This window comes from Esox lucius, chromosome 3, assembly GCF_011004845.1.
Source record: "Esox lucius isolate fEsoLuc1 chromosome 3, fEsoLuc1.pri, whole genome shotgun sequence".
Taxonomy (NCBI): domain Eukaryota; kingdom Metazoa; phylum Chordata; class Actinopteri; order Esociformes; family Esocidae; genus Esox; species Esox lucius.
Genome location: NC_047571.1, coordinates 21,050,957 through 21,075,162, shown reverse-complemented (window position 1 = coordinate 21,075,162; position 24,206 = coordinate 21,050,957). Strand labels below are relative to the sequence as shown.

The 24,206-nt window shown below is 40.7% G+C and overlaps 1 protein-coding gene across 2 annotated transcripts; it reads left to right on the top strand.

The window, feature by feature from the left end:
- Positions 1 to 14,829: 14,829 nt before the first annotated feature.
- On the top strand, positions 14,830 to 19,563 carry LOC105020434 (G-protein coupled receptor 35). Of its 2 annotated transcripts, XR_003780907.2 has the most exons (4): positions 14,830 to 15,088; positions 15,269 to 15,398; positions 15,644 to 15,869; positions 18,661 to 19,563. XR_003780907.2 is itself a non-coding variant. In XM_029118853.2 (3 exons), the coding sequence occupies exons 2-3, from the start codon at positions 15,851 to 15,853 to the stop codon at positions 19,500 to 19,502; spliced, it is 861 nt and encodes a 286-aa protein (XP_028974686.1). In that variant the 5' UTR covers positions 14,831 to 15,398; positions 15,644 to 15,850; the 3' UTR covers positions 19,503 to 19,563. The 2 variants fall into 2 exon arrangements, 1 of the variants encoding a protein (XP_028974686.1); XM_029118853.2 differs by having other exon boundaries at positions 14,831 to 15,398.
- Positions 19,564 to 24,206: the final 4,643 nt, after the last annotated feature.

Here is a 24,206-nt window from a genome sequence, read left to right as displayed (position 1 = left end):
CCTCCCCTTCCGCATCTATGACTCCTTCCTATGTCTGTCCAATCTGAACTTGTGCAGTATTCTCATCTCGATTCATTACATCAACATGTACGCCAGTATCTTCACAGTCACTGCCATCAGCATCCATCGCTATGTGGCAGTTAAGTTTCCCTTCCAGACCAGAGCGTGGCATTCGAAGAAAGGGGCTCGGGTTGTGTGTGGGGCCGTATGGATCATAGTGCTGGCAATATCTATCATGTTCAGTATAGCCAACTCACCCAGCCAGCTGTCGTCCTGCTTTGAGAGACGTGAGAACATATCTCTTGGATGGCTTGTTGTTCTAGGAGTGCTCGGGTATCTTGCGCCACTCTTTATTATGCTGTTCTGTTCAATACTGATCATTTTGGTTCTGCTGAAGAAGAAGAATGAGGACACCACTTCGGACAAGAACATTGTTGGCATAGTAACAGCCAACCTGATCGTATTTGTGATTTGCTTTACACCCATACATGTTGGGTATCTTCTGATGTACCTAGGTGACAATTACATATTGCATGGAGTTTGGCTGGTATGTAAATGGATCACTTCAACAAACTGCTTTTTGGATTCCATTAGTTACTACTTTCTGTTGAAAGAGTTTAATTCTGAAGCCAGCAGATCAGCAAACTTTAACATTGCATTAACCACCATTACAAACTGTGATTAATAACAATCCAATAAAGTCTACATGCAGTTTTTAACATTGTGTTTTGTTAATTAATATATTTGTATAAATAAATAAATATGTGTGATATACAGGTGACAATTGAAAGGAAACCCTTTGTAATGAGGGGCTTGTGCACTGCAACACTATAATACACTATAACATACCTCTCTGTGTTGTCCTCGACGGGCTGTTTCTGCTGACATAAGGCCATATTTACATTTAGAGGGCAGTATCTATATTTGCTACAAATCCTGGAATTGCTGGTATTTTTTGAACAGTTGAATACAAAGAAAATTGATTCTACTGCAGAATTCTATTCAAGATTGTATTTCAAGTTTCAAGGTTTATTTGCCAAATGTACTGAACAACATAGCGTCATCCTCTACATTGAAATTCTTGAGGTCCAGCAATTTGCATAGATAATCAAAATTAACCAACAAGAAAACATGCTAACAGGCAGACTAATATCCATTATGTTTTTACAACTGTGTTTACAACTAAATGGAACAGGCTAGGCACTCCGTTTGTGTCAGAGCTAGAGACAACAAGCAACTTGACAACGGCCTGCGATGGAACTCAACAAAACCTCACCACCGCCCATTCCCTCCAATCCCAACAATATCCCCATCGTCTCACCCCACAAGTCTTCCTTATCTGACCTCCCATGTTTCACAGAATTCAACACAAGCCGCCGTCTGAAACAAATGACCACCCTGCTTGGTTTCACATCCTCCGCCCATCTCAGACCAAGTAACACAGCCTCCATCTCAGCCATATAAACCGACACATGATCAGTTGATCTATGACACAAACTCACTGGGAACTCATGGACATGCACCCCTGCACCCACCTTACCCCCTGCTGCGGCCTTGGAGCCATTCGTATACACCCTTAAAACTCAGAGAAACGGTGGCTGCTACATCCCTCCACACACATGCTCATGTCCTCCTCACCCCACTCCCTCCTGTCCTCCACCATACCCAAATCCACACTTGGTGTTGGAAACAGCCGCGGTGGAATAGACCCCCATGCCGAGGCCAATAGTTATGTCCCTCCACCCATACGCCACCACCTTCTGACCACTCATCCACCCATACGCCACCACCTTCTGACCACTCATCCACCCATACGCCACCACTTTCTGACCACTCATCCACCCATACGCCACCACCTTCTGACCACTCATCCACCCATACGCCACCACCTTCTGACCACTCATCCACCCATACGCCACCACCTTCTGACCACTCATCCACCCATACGCCACCACCTTCTGACCACTCATCCACCCATACGCCACCACCTTCTGACCACTCATCCACCCATACGCCACCACCTTCTGACCACTCATCCACCCATACGCCACCACCTTCTGACCACTCATCCACCCATACGCCACCACCTTCTGACCACTCATCCACCCATACAACCACCTTCTGACCACTCAACCACCCATACGCCACCACCTTCTGACCACTCATCCACCCATACGCCACCACCTTCTGACCACTCATCCACCCATACGCCACCACCTTCTGACCACTCATCCACCCATACGCCACTACCTTCTGACCACTCATCCACCCATACGTCACCACCTTCTGACCACTCAACCACCCATACGCCACCACCTTCTGACCACTCATCCACCCATACGCCACCACCTTCTGACCACTCATCCACCCATACGCCACCACCTTCTGACCACTCATCCACCCATACGCCACCACCTTCTGACCACTCATCCACCCATACGCCACCACCTTCTGACCACTCATCCACCCATACAACCACCTTCTGACCACTCATCCACCCATACGCCACCACCTTCTGACCACTCATCCACCCATACGTCACCACCTTCTGACCACTCAACCACCCATACGCCACCACCTTCTGACCACTCATCCACCCATACGCCACCACCTTCTGACCACTCATCCACCCATACACCCTCCGTCTACCCAGGCCTCTCTCCCAACAACCCCCGGTTGCTAAAACCGCAGTGTGACTTTCCGCACACCCTTTGAACCTTCTCCAATATGCCAATGCTAATTTGCATATGCATAATGCGTGTATCAGGCATTACCAAGGACCCTTCACATCCATGCCACAAACTGTTTGCAATCCCCCCATCAGGCAGTACAGGTCTCACCATTCTTGCACAAGCAGGCTCAGGGACAGTTCCTTTCCATTAGCTTAATACTAGTAATACATTTTTCTGTACTCCTCTATTTGCACTTCCTGCTCTCCTCTAGATGCGAACTGCATTTCTTTGTACTGTACTTGTACTGTTCAGTGACAATAAACTTGAATCTAAATCTAATCAGATACATGTACAATAGTGTTTGTCTGTCCGCCCCCCAATCATACCCAGCCACCGTCCGCATACACAACATGTCTCTTCCACGTAAGCCTCTCATCAAACCACAAATATTTGGGGGGTTGGACAACAGTATTAATAATTTGTTGTCTTTTGAGTTCTTACAAAAGCATTCACGTGCACATGTTGGCAATGCACACCTCGTATTCACACTTCTGTTATCCACGGAGGGGATCTGTAGCAAAGGTGTTCGAAGTTACCTGGAAATGTGTCCATCCACGTGTGATTGTAAATGGACACTGATTTGAATCAAAGCGGAGGGCCGGAACAAAAGGCAAGACACAGTGCAGACCTCAGATCCCCTTTGAAAAGGTTTACTACTGTAATCGTTTAAAAACATTGTGCAAGACTGCTAATGCTTCTGAAAATCTATTATTTACCATCTATGTCTCCTTCACAATATGTACGATGCATCTCATTTGCTTATTGTAGTCTCTGTTTCCCAGAAAAGGTGAAGATAAGTAGTGGGTTCCTACTGTAAATTTCTCTTCACCTGGTCATGTCGTTCATCTCAGTGCATCTGAAGTTATAAAGCCAATTTAGACAGCTTAGATGCACCTATTGAGTTATTTTACCCTACAAAGACTAGATTCCACCCCCATCTAGTGGTGATAATATTCTTGAACTTGCCCTCTTGTCCAGAGGTTCCCAAGCATTTTTTAACTGTGGCCCACTTTGATTTGATATTCAAACATGTGACACACCTAAAATATTCAATAATTTACTGAAAATAACTTTGATCTCATCTGATCCATACAAAACATAATCTATATTAGGTGACAAACCTATAAAGATTAGTGCATATTTGTATAATGTATAGTATGTAAGAACATGTTGCTGCCGTGACACGGGTCCAGACATTAGCCCAGTTGTTCTGTGCTGTAAAGGGGAAAAAACAAGCAATGTCTTACTCTAACCATTTCAGAAGATGAGATATATCGAAGCAGGGGATTTCGTACTGCAAAAGAATGCCTGTGAAATGATTTCACACAAAAGTCAAATTATATATATGACTTGGTTATTGATGTGAGTCACTCAAATAATATTAATGTCAAACAATTTTCAGTTTTTCAAAAAATGTATTGATGTCAAGTTCTGCATCGATTACAAGATCCATCTATAAGGTCCTCCATGGCCTTACCACTTCTTACCTGTCCAACCTCCTTCACATAAACACCCTGTCTCGTAGTCTAAACTTCAATGACACTGGACTCACTATTCCAAAAACTAGACTAGATTCAGTGTTGAGGCCCCTAAATTCTGGAACTCTCTCCTTTCATTCTATCATCACCTTAAAAACAGATTTAAACCTGAATTGTTCATGCTGGCTTTTCCCTCTGTTTACTTTGAACCTCAGTTAAATTCAGTGGTACTTCATAATTGAGTTTTTCTTGATTTCTGGTTCTGCTTGTTTTGTGTTTTTTTGCTGTACAATTTCCTTAGGTTTCTTGAGAGGTGCTTACAATCCAAAGTTCTTCCAAAAACATTTTAAAAGGGTTTCTCAATTAACCATTTGAAGAACCTTTTGGAGTAGATTTTTGAGCAGGTGTTGTTCATATGCCTCTTTGAATAACAATTCTAAATAATACTTTGCAACACCTTTTCACTTTTCATTTTTCCTGAAGAACGTTTCCCACACAGTTTCAATGTAAAGGATACTCCAAGATCCTTTTCATTTTAGAGTTCAAGTGTGGTTACATTTAATTTACTCCGTTAAACTTAAGCTTTTGAATGACTTTGATAGCAACAGTGAATCAATTTAGTTAAGAGATCTCAATACACATTCTACAATTAGCACATTCGCAGTCTCATTTGCATTCAACTCTATTCTGGATCCAAAAACACATGAATGTAAAGAAGATAACAACAAGACAAAGAAGTAGTCTTCTTTAATAACCTGTGAATAAAGATTTGATGTATGCAAACATCCATATTGTACAGTGAGTCGGTGGTCTAGTCTGTAGACACTGTTGATAATAACAGGAAAGAGGAACTGATGATGAGCCGACAGGGAGGAAGGGTCTCTTTGTTGTGTCCTGTGGCAACATAAGGGGGTGATATGGGGTTATCAGCAGTGGTAGATAACCTGGTCAGGAAGAAGAAAAGACAAAGACAGAGAGAGTGAGAGAGAGAGATATCTGTAACGGCATCTTGGCTACCTGAAACAAGGCATCTTGGCTACCAACAGGGCATCTTGGCTACCTATAAGGCATCTTGGCTACATTGGTAGGGCATCTTGGCTACTCGATAATAATTTTATGATCTATAAAATTATTGTCAAAATCGCCATACGATTTTGATTGTTTGTGACTGCACTAAACATGCAACCATACCAAAATAACAATAGGTAACAGTTTGGAACTTTTAAATTGTCAACTACACAGTTGTATAGGTTGTAACAAGATGAGACAATGTTACAGTGGAATTGTTCAGTTATTGATCCTGCAATTTACCCTTTTAAATGCACTATTTATCCTTACGGAATGACCCCTGACCTCTTTGAAAAATATGAAAGCTTAACAGTTGAGACTGGTGCTTTGGATATGTCAACTGGGGGCTAAGGAGTAGCTGAAGTAGCTTGCATGTATCTTTATCTAAGGCCAAGATATGGCCAAAAATCTGTAAAATTATTGTCCTGTTTCTGACTGCACTAAACATGCAATCATACCAAAATAACAATAGGTAACATTTTGGGAGGATTAAATCTAGCAACTCCACACTGTTATCTGTAGGTTGGAACCAGATCAGACAATTCTACTGTTGAATTCTTTAGTTATTGATCCTGAAAATTAACCCGCTAAGCATTCAATTCATCCTTATGGAAGGACCCCTAACCCCTGTGTAAAATAAAGCTTGGGAGCTGAAACTATTGCTTAGAATATGTCACCTAGAAACTAGTCTTGAAGTAGTTGCTGAAGTAGCTTGCCTGTATCTTTATCTAAGGCCCAGATATGGCCAAAAATCGGTAAAATTATTGTCCTGTTTCTGACTGCACTAAACATGCAATCATACCAAAATAACAATAGGTAACATTTTGGGAGGATTAAATCTAGCAACTCCACACTGTTATCTGTAGGTTGGAACCAGATCAGACAATTCTACTGTTGAATTCTTTAGTTATTGATCCTGAAAATTAACCCGCTAAGCATTCAATTCATCCTTATGGAAGGACCCCTAACCCCTGTGTAAAATAAAGCTTGGGAGCTGAAACTATTGCTTAGAAGTAGCTTGCCTGTATCTTTATCTAATGCCAAGATATGGCCAAAAATCTATAGAATTGTTAAGAGGTCAAGGGTCGTTCCATAGGGATAAATTGTGCATTGCAAAGGGTAAATTGCAGGATCAATAACTGAGGAATTCCACTGTAAAATTGTCTCATCTTGTTACAACCTATAGATACAACTGTGTAGTTGACAATTTAGTTCCAAACTGTTACCTACTGTTATTTTGGTATGGTTGCATGTTCAGTGCAGTCTCAGCTAGTCAACATTGTATATACATCTTGATAACTATTTAATGAAATTTTAGCTTAGCCACTTCACCCATTTCTTCAGACATAGCCCACTGTTGAAATATCCAAAGCACCAGACTTCAATATGAATGAATTGAACAATTTCAAGGGTAATTTGCAGTATCAATAACATCAAACTTCCACAGTAATATTGACTCATATTGTAATATCTTGTAGATACAAGTGTCTAGTAAATAGGTTACCAGGTTGGAAATTTTACCTATTGTTGTTTTTGCTGCATTGTCTGCTTTGTGCATTTAGGGACATTTATGGTGTAGGTTAAGAGAGGTCTCCTAGAGGCCCTATTGGGTTGTAAAGGTATGATTATCTGAGAACATTAAAGTTATGTTGTTTACATTTACACTTCTCATGCTATGTCATAGCATGTTCTACATCATCTATCAATATACAGCTGTAAAAATAGAGTTAAGATATTGTTTTAGATAATTTTGTGAAAAAGTTAGGGTTAGAAGAGGTCTCAAAGAGGCCCTACTAGGATGTAAACAGATGATTATTGGACAAAACAACTAAAAAGGGAACTTTCATTCACACTTTACCTTGTATAATAACAAATTCTACACCAAACATTATACCTAATTTAGAGAGAACACAGTTTAGACATAGTTTTAGTTAATTTTGTAAAACAGCGTTAGAGTTATGGTCTCCAAGATGCCCTATTTTCCTAAATTTAGTTATTTTCACTATATTTTTCATAATATAACAAATATCTACAGTTGTTTGTAATGAATATGGATTGTATCTATTCATTTCCTATAATAAGTTAATAAATTCCCACAACAGATGAAGTGTTATAATAAAATTTTCTGTATTTCTGGTCCATCTGATAGGGCCTCTTTAAACTACAATTTATAGTTTGAAATGATCATAAATCCCAAAATAAATGACATAACATCGTAAAACTGCATGCAACTAACATGAGAGTTCTAAGGAACATGCTGGCAAAGTTAGAAATGTCTGACAGCATCAGGTCATGAACATTTCTTATCCACCTTTGCACATTGTCTTCCAACATCAGATGGATATACAATCATGCAATCTACCGAGATTATTTCCCCCTGTTTGAGACAAAAACAAATTACCATGGAGAGAATGAGAGAGAACAATCTTATTACTAGATACCTAGTTATGATCCCTCAAAGACTGAAAATAAACTATAATTCTCTCTTTTTTTAGGTTTTGCTATAAGATAGGGCCTCTAGGCTACCTGTCTCCAGTGTTTTGTAATTAAATGTAACATTTTACAGATTATAACAAAAATTATTGTTTGTAGCATTGAAAATGGAAGAGGACATTGATAGCCATGTGTTAATTTATAAAAAAATATATAAAATTGAAATATTTATTTAAGAAGAGAGAGATGGTAACCTAGAGGCCCTACAATACTTCTAGAGGGAGAGAGAGAGTGAGATAGAGAATGTGATAAATACATGTGATGGGAATTAAAAGAGGTGAGGCCCAGGGAAAGAAGGAAGCATACTCTCTAGAGGTGACATTTCTTCCAGCCCACTGAACAACCCCACTGCTTCTATTTTCCTTTAGGACTCTTTTGCACCATAAGCCCATAATATGTGTGTATTAGCTTGTGCTACGTGTGTTAGTGTGTGCATTACATTTGTGTTATGCATGTGTCACATGTGTGTGTTATGTGGTGTTGTGTGTTTGTGTAACTTGCATGTGTGTGCATGTGTGCGCACCCAAGTTCAGGTCTGTGTGCATGTATCAATGCCAGTTTCTCAGTAGGTCAAGATCACATGGTAGTGCATGCTGACTCATGGCAGATGAACACCACACTCTGTCCATGTTAACTCTGTTTAAGAGTGATATTAAGAAACATTTTTAGCCTTGCTTTTTTAATGGTGTTTTGTAAAGCACTTTGAACTGGATATTACATAAGAATTGTGCTAATGCATAACTTGATCTGATCTAACTCTTTGCATGTAATGTGTGTTAGAATCTGCATTCAGCTTTCACCTATTTAGTACCAAGCAAATATCAACTTTATTTTCAATGCTATCTTTATTACACATTCAGTCTTTTCTTTACAAAATCCTGCTGATAATATGGTTGTGGTGTATGGCCAATATAGCACAGCTTTGACCAGTGACTAGGCCCTGTGCGTTTCATCATGTATATGAACACCCCTTAGCCATAGTATATTGGCCTCATACCACATCCCTTGTGCCTCCATGTAATTTGAATAAAAAAAATGGATTATTTGTTATTCCTGGTCTTTTGACCGATCCGGAGCATCTTATGTCCACTATTCTTGGAGCTCTGTACACAAACCCTCCAAACGGGGAGTGCCACTGAGGTGGCTTGCTAGATGGTTGTTCTAGAGTTTGGCTCTCAAACTTTAAACCAAACCAACCCTTTGGTTCCTCACTCCTCTCAGTTAATAATTGTTTTGAATTAACAGAGCATCTTTTGGCTGGATATGTCATTCTTCCCAAAGCTAAAAGGTATGCTGACGGGTGGACCAGGTTTGACGCCACGAGGGGGCAAGATAGACTCTGCCCCCAGTTTTGTTTCCCCATAAACACTGCAAATGGTATATAAATTAGATATGCCCCCTCATTTATAAAAAATGCCTGCTCAGTAATTTCATCCTGCTGGACTGCTCATTTTACATTCTACTATGCTAGGCACAATCACACATTTCTCCTGAAACAGGCTATGCAAAATTCACTAACAAATACGAAAGTGAGAGATGACACCGCATTTCTGTACTTGTTCGGATACAAAGGGTTGGAACCAGTTGAATGAGAGAAGCACGGCCCATTTGAAATCTCTTTCAGCTGATATTATAGTCTTATTTCAAGAACACATGACTCTCATATTTAGCTTAAATTTAGATGGGTGGGCAACAGGTATGACTATATCATCTCTGATAGAGCGAGACTTATAATATTCCTGATAAAGACATTACATTCCCCTACAGGGAGAATGCACTGTAACCCACTATTTACTGCATCTGCAGTGTGGACATTCTTCACTGAATATTGTCTTTTTCAATAATATTTTTTTAAGAAAAAAAAAGTAACCATGACTAAATCATGGAACCAAATGAACGTCACCATTCAACAATGCAAATTGGTTCCCCTTCACCAAAAATAACTTCCATCCCTTGTAAGTGTTAATAATGTGAGGTGATACAAATTCAAGAGCAGTGAATAATGTAGTTCAAGTCCAGTTCAAGCAATGGAAGTAAATTAGCCTTGAAAGTAGTTCCTAACAATACCTACAGGTGTCCCAGCTGTTGGTTACTTACAAACCCTCTGTGTGTATAAAAGCAGTGTTCCATCAGACTGTCACTACACCCACAGAAGCATTATTTGGAATGGATTGTACTGCAGGAAGTAGTACAGTGGTGTCAGTGACGGAAAAAGCATTGGTAGACAGAAAGCCACAACAGAATCAGAAGACTAGTGCTAAGCATCTAGTGCTGCGTTTCTGAGAATCAACAGCTTGCATGTACAGCTTAACACTAGCCAAAATAAGCTAGTCTCAGTTTAAACTGTGAAGACTTTAAGCAGCAGGTTTGACACGTTGAGAAAGAGGCTTGCCTTGGCCATGAAGCACCACCTGAGCCATAAAATCTTTGATTAATCTCGCAGGGGTTTTATGTCATTGAGTAGGCGAAAAGATGGTTCCTCAGTGTGTGACACCAACTGCCTAAAATGGAAGTGGAATCGTGAGGTTCTGGGGCTCTGATCCAGAGTCTTGGACATGCACAGAGAGAGTGGCAAAAATGGCAACCACAGCATTTGGCAGCTCCATGCAATACCCTCTGGTGTATGATTAGTTGGTCAGAGGTTCATCCTAATAAAAGACGAAAAACGTATTCTAAATCATACCCATTTTAAATGAGAATGTTTGTGGGGGGGCAATTTCTGACTAAATGGTAGGCAGAGTACATTACAACAAGCGTTATTAATGTATACTGAGAACAAGGTCGACCCGAGAATAGAAACCTAAGGGACACCCATACTCACAGCTAAAGGTTTAGACAGCAGACCGTCAGATTTTACACACTGATTGGTTTTGAACAATGCTAAGCAACTCTCTGAAAACCCATGGTTGTTGAGTATATAGGAATTACAAACAAAGGCTTTGGCCAGGCCAATAAAAACAGTTGCACAGTACTGCTTCTTATCTGTAGCAGATGCATTTAGTACTGTTAGGAATCAGCCGTTTTGTATAGCGGTTGAAATAATGATCGCATACCTGGTCGTCAAGGGAGAGAGTAATTCAATAATTTTTTGCAGCTTTTGATAGTCTTTTGTTCATGATGTTACAGACTAGATAATCGGTCTTAGAAACTGAAGCTAATTTCACTCAATCTCAAAGAAACGTCCGGTTGTTCTCTACTTGATAGACTTCGAAGGACAGAATTACTGTAAGCCCATTGGCTACTTACTGTCGTGCTTTGAATGAACGTGACTTCCTGTATACAGATAAAAATATGTTCTTTTGTTATCTAAACATAAACAAGCATACATTCATACACTTCAACAGTACCTTTAAAATAGCTGAGGTACATGATATGGTCAACATTAAAGCCTGATACTGGGAAGGAATTATTGGGGGAAAATGTTAAATTGAGAAGCAATAGATGCTGCAAAAATAAAGACAGACATCTTCAAAAAGAGAGGGCCCAGATCTCTGAGCCCAGCTTATTTATAGAAGTCCATATTTTGGAGCTCCTGAACTAGGTGGAATGAGAAATTGGAAGAGTTCATGAGGAATTGCGCAAAAGCAGCAGTGTCACCAATCGGAGTTGGCGTAGCAGACTTGAATGCGTGGCCAGCCTTGAACGTTTTGCCTCCTTGGGATGATACTGTATGTCGTCTCTTGGGAAATATTTGCCGGTTGTCGTAGCGTCGGTGGCCGTTCCACTCCTCTTCTCCTAGCCACCATCTTCCTTCCCCTACACCTGCATTGTTGGGGCAGAACAGCTTCAAGGACATCATGACTTGGCTCATTTTATTCCTCTTCTGCTTCTCCCCTGATCTACAACCCCAGAGCCCTTAAATACCCCCCTTGACAAGGTCCTGATGGGAGGTGTCAGGTTCAAAATCCCTAGTCGGAGGTTGTAAGGCTCTGACCTATTAGTCGTCAATGGAAAGAACCCAATGAAACACTGGAAACAGTCAACTGGTCTTAAGTGTTTATTCGGAGAGCTCTGATACAATTGGAAAAACACATACATTTTACGCCCATTAGTAGACAAACCTGAATACGTCCTTGTCCCGCCCTGTCCTATTTCTCATCCTTCGTATTGGTTACACATGTGCTAAGACTGTTTTATTGTGACACCTGTGGTTGGCCTATGTCTGACCTTTTTCTACTCTGCAGCATACGTGGAAAATAGGAACCACATGAATGAAACAAGAACAAGTACATGCAATTTGTATCACCCTTAACCACAGCTATATTATTCTAGACAGTTCATCAGACAGTTCAACAGACAGTTCAACTGGTAATTTCTACTCTTAGTAACGTTTTTGCTTAAAGCCAGTGAATGATAGGAAACAACATCAGCATGTAATAAATGTCAGTTCTTACACAAACCTTTATCTATGGGTGACATTAAAGTCCTCACAAAGGTTCCCTTGCGGAAAAATCACATGATTTCCCTCTTGAAATTAAAACATGATTTTCCAATATGTTTTTGGAACATTCCACATGTGGTATTTGACACATGTGGTAAATACACATGGGGTAAGCACGCGTGTTAAGTAAAAATCACGTGGTGTTTTTAAGAATTTCACATGTGTAATTTAACATGATCTCCCAGTTTCATTTTCACATATTTTACGTATTTTACATTCACAAGTTGAGTTTTTGGAACAATTAACATTTCAAATCTACATTCCACACTTCATTAATGTCACGGTTGTGGTGGGAGAAGGACACAGGCGATTCATGGCGATTCACAGCCCCAGGGCAGGCGAGGCCGCCGCCGCACGAGGCGACAGCCCCAGGGCAGGCGAGGGCGCCGCGGGACGAGGCGGCGGCCGCAGGGCAGGAGAGGGCGCCGCGGTACGAGACGGCGATCGCAGGGCAGGAGAGGGCGCCGCGGTACGAGGCGGCGGCACCTGGACAGGAGAAGGCGCCGCGGGACGATGCGGCGGCTCCTGGGCAGGTGAGGGCACCGCTGGGAGAGGCGGCAGCTCCTGGGCAGGAGAGGGCGCTGCTGGATGAGGCGGCGGCCAGTCCACGGCGGCCTCGGGCGGCGGCGGCCACTGGGCAGCGGGAGGAGCTGGCGGCTGCGGCCACTGGGCAGCAGGAGGAGCTGGCGGCTGAGGCCTCTGGGCAACGGGAGGAGCTGGCGGCGCTGGCTGCGGCTAGCAGCCAGCACCAGCGCCGCCAGCGCATAACTAATTTTACCTAGAATCCTAGCTCTTCTCATTGGTAAGCCGGACATCCCTCAGCTTTTGTGCCACAAAGGCTTTTATCTCTGGATCTCCAATGTGAGGAAACCCGTTTTGGACATATAAAAATATATGTTCTCAATTAAAGATTTTACTTTGGCACTGAAGCAGTTAATTGTATAGTCAATGCTTGTGTACTGGGTGACAAATAACAATGTCACAAAGCATATTCACAGTAGATGTAAACGCTATAATCGTTACGACTGCTTAAAAAGTGACACTCCAATTCAGCTTTTTTTTTTTTACTCTACTCACTAAATTTTACTATTGAGAGAAAATTAAGTATTGACCCTGTGGGCCATTCTCATTCCAGACCTTTAGGTGACAGTAAAGTGTATCACTTAGTTTTTTAACATTATTTTACAAGCCAACAGCAAACGTACAGTGCAGAAAAAACATGTGTGGGACTTTAAAGAAAGAGATTTTGATAACCAGGCGGTGCAATCTGGCCTGTGTGAATCAGAACTGGTTTCCAGAAGGAAAACATCGGAAATGGAAAGGTACCTTTGTCGCGCAAAACAAGGTAGCAAGATATAATGAGACCTTTAGTTGTGGAAACAACCCTCTCGTTCACCGGGGTAAACTCCAACACATGGCGGCAGAGCTGGGGAGCTATAAGCAAACCCACACCAGCCCGCCGCCTCTCACCATGGGCAACTCCAGAGTGGTGAAGAGTCCATCCTCTCTCAAGGAGTGTGGTTCCAGAGCCCAAGCCGTGCGTAGAGGTGATCCCGACTACCTCTAGTCAGAACCTTTCAACCTCACGCACGATCTCAGGCTCCTTCCCCGCCAGCGAGGTGACACCAGGCGCTCGCATACGAGCCCCAACCCCGAGCCTGGCCCCAGGGTGGGGCCCCGGCTGCGCCATACCGGGCGACGTTACGGAACTCAAAATCTTACGCATCATTAAGGGGGTTTTGAACCGCTCTTAGTCTGACCCGTCGCCCAGGACCTGTTTGCCTTGGGAGACCCTACCAGGGGCATATAGCCCCAGACAACATAGCTCCTAGGGTCACTCGGGTACTCAAACCCCTCCACCACGTTAAGGTGGCAGTTCATGGAGGATAAAAAAAAAAAAAAAGATCTTTATTCTCTTGATCTATCATTCAAAATATGAAATAACTGTTCATCCATGTACAACCCTGTTTCCAAGTTGGGACGCTGCGTAAAATACAAAAAATGCAATCATGTGCAAATCATTTGTCCCTGTATTTAATTGAAAACAGTACAAAGACACCAATAATTAATTAATCAAAGAGTAGTCATGTGAGCACAATTCTCTAGTTACAGTTTTTCTCAGTCGCTTTGGTGCATTTCTTAGATTAAACTAAATTATTGATACTACTTCCAAATCATCTAGTCACTTGTGCACAACATTAAATCAAATTGCAATTGATAATGTACAAGTGTCAGTTTTCTTCCACATTTTAAATTGCTCATGTCATGTTGATCAAAATGTAATTCATGGTTCTCTGTTGAATAGTCTTACCCCTCAAAACATCTAGGGTTTTACACATTTCTATTGGACTTTTGGACAAAACCGTGAATTGATGAATAGTGCAGGTTAAATTGACCCTCACTCATGAAGGAATATAAAGTGTTAGTTCAACCAATAATCAACCAGTTGTCTAAATTGCTCAAAGGTGCATCTCATGAACAATCCATTGGCAAGCATATATAGACAGACCATGACACAGGGTTGCAATTTTCCAATAATGGATGAACCAGGAAACGAACAGGGTCAACAGCCAAGAGGAGGAAGAAGAGGAGCAAGGAGGCGTGGTGGAAGGCAAAACAGAGGAAGAGGAAGAGGCAGAGGAGGACATAGGCACATATCTGATGATATGGTCCGAGCAAACAATGCCATGAGACTCAGGGAAATACAAAGGACCGTTATAGAAGCCAACGATGTCTTTGAGAACATCCATACGGTTAGCATCTCAACCATCTACAGGGTGCTGCATAGAAACCAGATGAGTATGAAACAGCTGTACCGTGTACCATTCCAAAGGAACGAGGACAGTGTTGAGAAGCTATGGTACCAGTATGTACAGGTAAAACATATATATATATGTAACTACTTTACAGCAACATTTTATAGTTATACATAGCATAAACCAGTTTGTCCTGTGTCTTTCCCATGTGTTTCTCCCCATTACAACAGTTATAACTCTAAAGATAAAGCGTAAATGTCTCTGCATGCAAATGAATGTCTGAACCACTTCCTCTATCAGATAAATGCTTAGTAGAAAACCCAGCAGTGTCACAAGGTCTTCCCGTCAAGAAATGTAAAACACTGACTTAGGCTTCAGTTTCAGTGTGTCAATCACGAACAAGATCAGCTAAAGAAAAGTTTGTTGAAAGGTACGTTATCTCTCATGTTTAAAAGAACAAACAGTGCAGCCTACACACATAAAGCTAGCATTTTATGTGCAAATGTATATCGATTTCCCATTATCATTATGATATATATAATATTTTGGCAGCTGTGTGGGAAATTCACACAATTAGGAATCAGTTCAGAACCCTTTCTATAGTAACAATAGAAACCTGTCTTACAGTTTCACCCTGTTTAAGTGATCAAAATATATTGTGACTTATTTATTTAGTTTGGAACGATAGAGGACCGGATTTTGCTGAAAGAACTGTGTCTGAATACTGAAACCAAACCACAGCAGTACTTGTGCACTGGAGGCTTCGTTCTTCAACCACCAGACCACCTAGGACATCCAGTTACAGAAGTAACCTGAATTGCAAAGCCATTTCCTTTGCAATTCATGAGATAGCGTGCGTTCTGAGAGTGGAAGTTAAAAGAGATGACAGAAATAACACAAGGTATTACATTTCATTTGTTGTATGAGTGAGAGTGAAAAGAAAAGGGGGGAGGATTACACAAGTTATTATTTCTTTTATATGCAGGATATACAAAATATTGACCTTTCAACTAAATGTAACATTTTATAATATAGGAAATCAATTAAAATGTATAAAATATTGGCCAAATACTATTAAAGAGAGTCATTTGAATAAAGATATGGGTGTATAGGTGTAAACATAGTGTTTAGGGGTAAGAACAGTATTGTCAATGCTGGAGTGGGGATGTCTCAGTTCCGTTTCCGAAAAAGTTGCGTAAAATCCAAATAAAATCAGAATGCAATGATGTCCATATCATTAATCTCTATATTTAATTTGAAACAGTACAAAGACAACATATCAAATGTTGAAACTGAGAAATGTTATTGTTTTTTGAAAAATACATGCCCATTTTGAATTTGATACCACCAACACATTTAAGAAAAAGTTGGGACAGGGGCAGGTTTACCTCTGTGTTGCATCACTTCTTCTTTTAACAACACTCTGTAACCATTTGGGAACTGAGACCAACTGCTGTAGTTTTGAAAGTGTGATGTATTCTCAATCTTGGTTGATGCAGGATTTCAGCTGCTCAACAGTTCAGGGTCTCCACTGTTGTATTTTCCATTTCATAATGCGCCAAATGTTGTCAATGGAAGACAGGTCTGGACTTCAAAACCTGTATATATTGTTCAGCATTAATGGTGCCTTCACAGATATAAAAGTCACCCATTCCTTATGCACTAATGCTTCTGAACAAACCAGATGGTCCCTCTCCTATTACGCCTAGAGGATGCGGTTGATTCCAAAAAACTATCAAATATGTTGATTTGTCAGACCACAGGACAGTTTTCCACTTCGCCTCAGTCCATCTTAAATTAGCTCCGGCTCGGAGAAGGCAAGCTTGTTGTTGTCTCTCTGTTGCGCACTTGTGCAATTGGGCTGTACGCTGCTGGCAATACTCAGCCCTCATTCAGGGTGGTTGCGGTTGGTGGTTGTCCCTTTGGTTGATGCCTGGCAATGTGGGTGGATTGATTTCCTGCCTGTTGGGCCGTGTCCGGGGCCTCCCCCGGGTAGGGCCACAGTGTCGCCGGACCCCCCCGTCTCAGTTCCATGGTGTTACGCTGCTATATTATTGTGCTGGAGGATATGAGGAATGCACTTTCTAACTTTTCTGTTTCCTCCAGTTTTACATTTTAGGAGGAGATGAGTTCTAGGTCCAGTACCTGGTTTGGGGGGCCCGTTGTTGTCCCTGTCCTTGTCCACCTGGTCATACTTTTGACCTAGTCTAGAATCAAATAGACTCTGGATTTAGCCCAGAGAAATGTATTTATTATTCTAATTGGACTCTTAATATCTCACCCGGCACAGCCAGAAGAGGACTGGTCACCCCTCTGAGCCTGGGTCCTCTCTAGGTTTCTTCCTAGAATTCGGCCTTCTTAGGGAGTTTTTCCTAGCCGCTGAAATCCAACACTACTGTTGTTTGCTCCTTGGGGTTTAAGGCCGGGTGTCTCTGTAAAGCACTTTGTGACAACTGCTGTTGTAAAAAGGGCTTTATAAATACATTTTATTGATTGATTGAGCAGTGTTTCTGGATCTTGTTTATATCTGGTTTCGTCTTTGTGTGGTAGAGTTTTAACTTGCATTTGTGGATGCAGCGACGTACTGTGTTCACAAACAATGGTTTTCAGAAGTGTTCCTGAGCCCATGCAGTGATTTCCATTACAGAACCGTGTCTGTTTTTAATGCACTGCTGCTTAAAGGCCCGATGAGCATGGCCATCCAATATTGGTTTTTGGCCTTGTCCCTTGCAGAGATTTCTCTGGATTCTCTAAATCTTTTAATGATATTATGTACCGTAGTTGATGAGATCCAGAAACTTTGTTATTTTACGCTGTGAAACGTTATTCTTAAATTGTTGAACTACAGAGTGGTGAACACCCCCATCTTTACTTCTGAAAGACTCATCCTCTCTATGATGCTTTTTATGTACCCAATCATGTTACTGATTTGTTTCCAATCAATCTAATTAGTTGTGAGTTCTTCTTCCAGGTTTATTTGTAGCATAATACAACTTTTCCAGTCTTTTGTTGCCTCAGTCCCAACTTTATTTTTTTTTATTACTGGCATCAAATTATAAGTGGACATATATTTTTCAGTTTCAACATCTGTCTTGTTTTCTTTCTTTGTTTTTGAATGTGGCCTATTCATTTGTCATTATTGTTTGCACCTGTGTCTCCTTTACTTCCCCTATATGATTTATGTTTGCTGTTGTTCATTGTGAGGTATTCTTTGTGTGTTTGCAACTTTACTGAGCCTGCTTCTCTGAGCATTCTCTTTTTGTCATAGAATAATTTGAATGAAAGTCTGATTTGGCATGCTGACCCTTACCTGCCTCCCTGGCTGCCTCTCTGGATTATCCCCTGCTGTACTTTGGCTTCTGATCTGCATTGATACCCAGTTACCAACCTTCTGCCTACCCTCTGACTTCACTCCAGTCTGTCCCTTTACATACCTTTGCTACTCCCTAATAAACGTCCTGCGCTCTGCTCTTGGATCCATCCATCCTACATGCTCTGTGTGCATTCATTACATTGATAGGTTGCACCATTTGAACCATTTTTTACTGAATATGGGGTTTAAATGATTTGCATTTAATATATGTGTCTGAGAAATACAGTAAAAATATAAGCTTAGCTCTTTGTCCAAATAAGGTATCTACAAGCTAAACCTTTTTATATTCTAATCATCTTTATTATGTCAACTCACATAGCTGTGAACAACACCTGTAACAAGGAATCGCCCAGCAACATGAAAGTCCTCCAGGGTTTGGCTTACCTTTCCGTGTTCCTGGTGGGCCTAGTTCTCAACATAGTGGCTCTGAGCGTCTTCTTCGCCAAACGGGCCACCTGGACTGGAACACACATATACATGCTGAACCTCTCTGTTGCAGACTGTGCCCTCATCCTGTTCCTCCCCTTCCGCATCTATGACTCCTTCCTATGTCTGTCCAATCTGAACTTGTGCAGTATTCTCATCTCGATTCATTACATCAACATGTACGCCAGTATCTTCACAGTCACTGCCATCAGCATCCATCGCTATGTGGCAGTTAAGTTTCCCTTCCAGACCAGAGCATGGCATTCGAAGAAAGTGGCTCGGTTTGTGTGTGGGGCCGTATGGATCATAGTGCTGGCAATATCTATCATGTTCAGTATAGCCAACTCACCCAGCCACCTGTCGTCCTGCTTTGAGAGACGTGAGAAGATGCCTGTTGAGCTACTTGTGGTTCTAGAAGTGCTTGGGTATCTTGTGCCACTCTTTATTATAATGTTCTGTTCAATACAGATAATTTTGGTTCTGCTGAAGAAGAAGAATGAGGACATCACTTTGGAGAAGAACATTGTTGGCATAGTAACAGCCAACCTGATCGTATTTGTGGTTTGCTTTACACCCATACATGTTGGGTATCTTCTGAGATACCTGGATAGCGATAACTCATACAATATTATTTGGCTGGTTTGTGAATGGATTGCTACAACAAACTGCACATTCGATTCCATTAGTTACTACTATTTGTTGAAAGTGTTTTATTCTGAAGCCAGCAAACGTTAACATGGCATTGCATTAACCACCATTTTAACTGCCATTAACTCATTATAATGATCCAATAAAGTTTACATGCTGTTATTAACATTGTGTTTTGACCTCATTACTGTATGTGTAATAAACAAATGTGTGTGATATACAACTGACAAATTAAAGGAAAAATCTTTGTAATGAGGAGTTTACGCACTGCAACTCTACCATAATATTCCTCTCTGTGGTGTCCTGGACGGGCTGTTCCTGCTGACACATACTGATCACTTCCTGCATTGACATTCTCAGTCACCTGGGAAAGACTTGCTCTGTTTTTCCTTACATATCACAGTAATGCACAGGCTTCACGGTCATCGTATGTGCTCTTTTCACCACAATTTCCCACCCTATTTACTGATGTTTGTCCCATAGATCTAAATGCACATGTAACTTTAGTCACTGTTCCTATTGAAACATTAGGCAGTTGAGCAGTCTTGGTGACTGAAGCTCCTGCCATCCGTGACCCAATAATGAACCCACTTTCATTTACGTCCTTTCCTCTTACCATCTTCATAAAATAGTAAGGCAGCTGGGCCTGCACAGCGTTGTTGTACACGCCACAGAGCAAGATAGGATGTTAATTGCTTAATTGTGTCATGCAGTACACCTGTTTGGAGGCATCTACATTCGATATGTTCGTCGATTCATTTATTCAGGTTTTTTGCTTGGAATTAGTACAAGGCATAGAATACCACATGGGCATGATCAACGTTGATGTTACAAAAATAACAATTGTTTTAAAACATGTATTTCGTTCTTGTAAATATTACAGTCGTATTCTCCGATCACCATTTTGGGCATTGTCGGTTGCAACCTCAACATTTGCTATCAATTCTGGAACTTCTGGTATTTTATGAACAGTCGAATACAAAAGATCTTGATTCTACTTCAAAATTCTAATTTGCTTATTCTAGATTGTGTTGAGATGTTGTATTTAAATTTTTGTGTCAGATTGCAAACTGGTCTCAGAATGCAGAGCTAAACACTTAGACAACAAGCTACTTATGACAATGGCATTAAACATTAGTTTGTTTTTAGTTCTTACAGCAACACTCACGTGTCAGCAATGGACATTGGTATTCACACTTCTGTTATCCACGGAGGGGATCTGTAGCAAAGGTGTCCTAAGTTACCTTGAAATGTGTCCATCCACGTGTGTTTGCAAATGGACATGGATTTGAATCAAAGTTGAGGGCCGGAACAAAAGGCAACACACAGTGCAGACCTCAGAGACAATCATCCCCTTTAAAAAGGTTTACTACTGTAATCGTTTAAAAACATTGTGTGGATGAGCAAGACTGCTAATGCTTCAGCGGTTAATGGAAAACATCTAAAAAGCAATTATTTGTCTCCTTCACAATATGCACATACATCTCACTTGGTTAATGTAGCTTCTGTTTCTCAGAAAAGGTGAAGATAAGTTGTGGGTTCCTACTGTCAATTTCCCTTCACTTGGTCATGTCGTTCATCTTAGTGCATCTGAAGTTATAAAGCCAATTTAGACAGCTTAGATGCACCTATTGAGTTATTTTACCCTACAAAGACTAGTTTCCACCGCCATCTAGTGGTGATAATATGCTTGAACTTGCCCTCTTGTGACCCAGAAGTTCCCAAGCTTTATTTAACTGTGACACAACTTGATCTAATAATCACATATGTGAATATATCTGAAAATAACATTAATCTCTTCTGAACCATACAGCATATAATCTATATTCTGTGACAAACCTCATATAAAGATTAGTGTATATTTAAAGAAATTCATAGTTATAGTACGTATGAACATGTCAAACAATGTCTTACTCTAACCATTTCAGAAGATGTGATATATATTGAAGCAGGGGATTTGGTACTGCAAAAGAATGCCTGTGATATTCATTCACACATAAGTCAAAATTATGTAAATTATTGACTATTGATGTGAGTCCCTCAAATAATATAAATGTCAAAAGAATTTCAGTTTATAAATTTTTTTATTGACGTTGGATTCACTTATTCATTTTTTTTTTTGTAAAATCTAAAAAAAGGGTCCTTTAGGGGTTCTTCCCAATGAAACTGTGTGGAACTCCCATCCCGTCTGGACTAATGTCACAGGCAAAAGCCCTGCACAGGCTCCAGTACGTTCAAAACTCACACCAGAATCCTCACTCGCACCAAACCCTGAAAACACATCACTCCCACACTGTACAAACTTCACTGGCTCCCTGTCAAGTTCTGCATCGATTACAAGATCCTGCTCCCAATCTACAAGGTCCTCCATGGCCTTGCCCCTCCAACCTCCTTCACATACACACCCTGTCTTGCAGTCTCCACTTCTCTGACACTGGAGTTCTCACCATTCAAAAAACTACACTAAATTCAGTGTTGAGGCCTCTTAAGTTTCCACACCTTAAAGACTTAAGCTTTTGAATGACTTTGATAGCAACAGTGAATCTATTTAGTTAAGAGATCTCAATACACATTTGAAAAATAGCACATTCGCAGTCAGAGACCAACATCAAAGCTAACGTATAAAACCCGGGATGGAACACCAAATGGATTGCTGTTTAATCTCCAGTAGGAAGTGCTAACCAGCCAATGTTTTTCCTGATAGTAGATATTACACTGAACAAAATTATAAACTTAACATTCCTGCAGTCAGCATGCCAATTGCACGCTCCCTCAAAACTTGCAACATCTGTGGCATTGTGCTGTGTGATGGAACTGCACATTTTAGTGTGGCCTTTTATTGTGGCCAGCCTAAGCCACACGTGCAATAATCATGCTGTCTAATCAGCATCTTGATATGCCACACCTGTGAGGTGGATGGATTATCTCGGCAAAGGAGAAGTGCTCACTAACACAGATTTTGACATCTTTTTTAATTTTTTTTTTGAGAAATAGGCCTTTTGTGTACATAGAGAAAGTCTTAGATCTTTGGGTTCAGCTCATGATAAATGGGGGCAAAAAGTGTTGTGTTTATAATTTTGTTCAGTGTAACATCGACGATCTGACGTTGTTTCAGAGATTCAAATTGAATGTAATTAATTAAACAATAATATATAGTTTACAATCATCAAACCTCAATACGTTTGACTAATTATAAACAGTGTCAGAGTAAAACATTTTTGGGAAATGTTACTATAGCCATGGCCTCAGTGCACTGGACTTAATTTAGCCTCGTTGAGAACCAGATATCCGTAAAAGGGGAAAGCAGGCATGACAATAATACTGATGCTCTGGAGTCAAAACACCATGTGCCTTCCACAGGTTCCTATCTCTCCAGCCTGTCTATATTATTACTGTCCTGTCTTCTCATTTCTCTGTCATGTCTTTCAACTTATCTGTCAAGTCTTCCTTTCTTTTTGTCCTGCCTTCCCATGTCTTCCATATGCATTCATTCCACAGGTCACTTTTGTAAGATTAGGAAAAATATTCAGGCACATTTGAGAATGACATATCAATTTAGTAAAATGAACACTGTGCGAAGATACAACAGAGATGAATATATCTTAAGGTTTTATTAGAATAATAGAGAATATAATAACAGGGGTCTCCATATTGCCTTACTGCTGCTGTATACTCTCACATTAAGGGCCGTTTCTTTTATTGAGTTTGATCTTTTAGTCCCAGGCTAGAGTCCACAAAACCGGCCCTAAATGCTTAGTATATGCGAGTGTATGTGTGTGTGTATGTGTGTATGTGTACAGCCTTAAGTCATAAGTCAAATCAACTGCAGACTTTTTTCATACAGCTCAGTTGGTCAAGACTGCTGTTCTACTATGAAGAAACAAAACAGCTACCCTCAGCATTTAAAGGTAGGTGGTTTGAATACTGTACTTATTGTACTTACATCTCATTCACCCCACACATCAGAGAAAGGCCTGTGTCAAGTATGAAAAAGGAATCCTCAAAACAAAATGGATAAGATACCGTTAAATTGAATATTTACAAGAATATACAGTAGATACACTCCTTTTCAAATGAGATAAAGAAACATTTTTGTGCTTTTCCATGACATATTACTGCACAGCAAATGAGTATATTCATTCAGTATGTAGCCTTTGACTTGAAGGTTCCTCTCTATGGCAGTGAGGTGAAGGTGGCGGGGGGGGCAATCACTTCAGTGCTAGAGTATTACAGGAACAACTTAATCCAATTCAGATTACATTTTGTATAGACACAGACGTTCAGTCTTACCAGCATTTCAAGTCAAGTGTGTCAAATGTATGAGAGTGGCAAAGGCAAAGAGTTATAGAAGAAAACCAACATTCAACGGGTTATATGAAGGCGACGTTGTGAAGTTCCTGATCGCTGCACACAGGATGTAACACTGTACCTGTTTGAAGAAATTGTACAACATCACAAAATCAAATGTAAAAGGCATAAAATGCCTTTTACATAATAACATTTAATTTTTTTTAAATGGCACTTGAAATCATGATATGTAACCCAAAGGTAGAGAACATTGGCACATTGTTTGAAGACATAGGGAAAGGGCATGGAAATGGTGTGTTTATGGTGGATTGGACGGTAAAAAGGCATCAACATATTTGCTCACGGTCATGTCTGTAACTGTGGCTGCGTCTAGAGTAACACCATGTATTTTCTATTCAGGGCAACACACTGGACCACTGTACGTAGTGTGGGATGTGACTTAAAACATGACCTGTCATTGTTGTGCTGCTCCAATGGCAACAC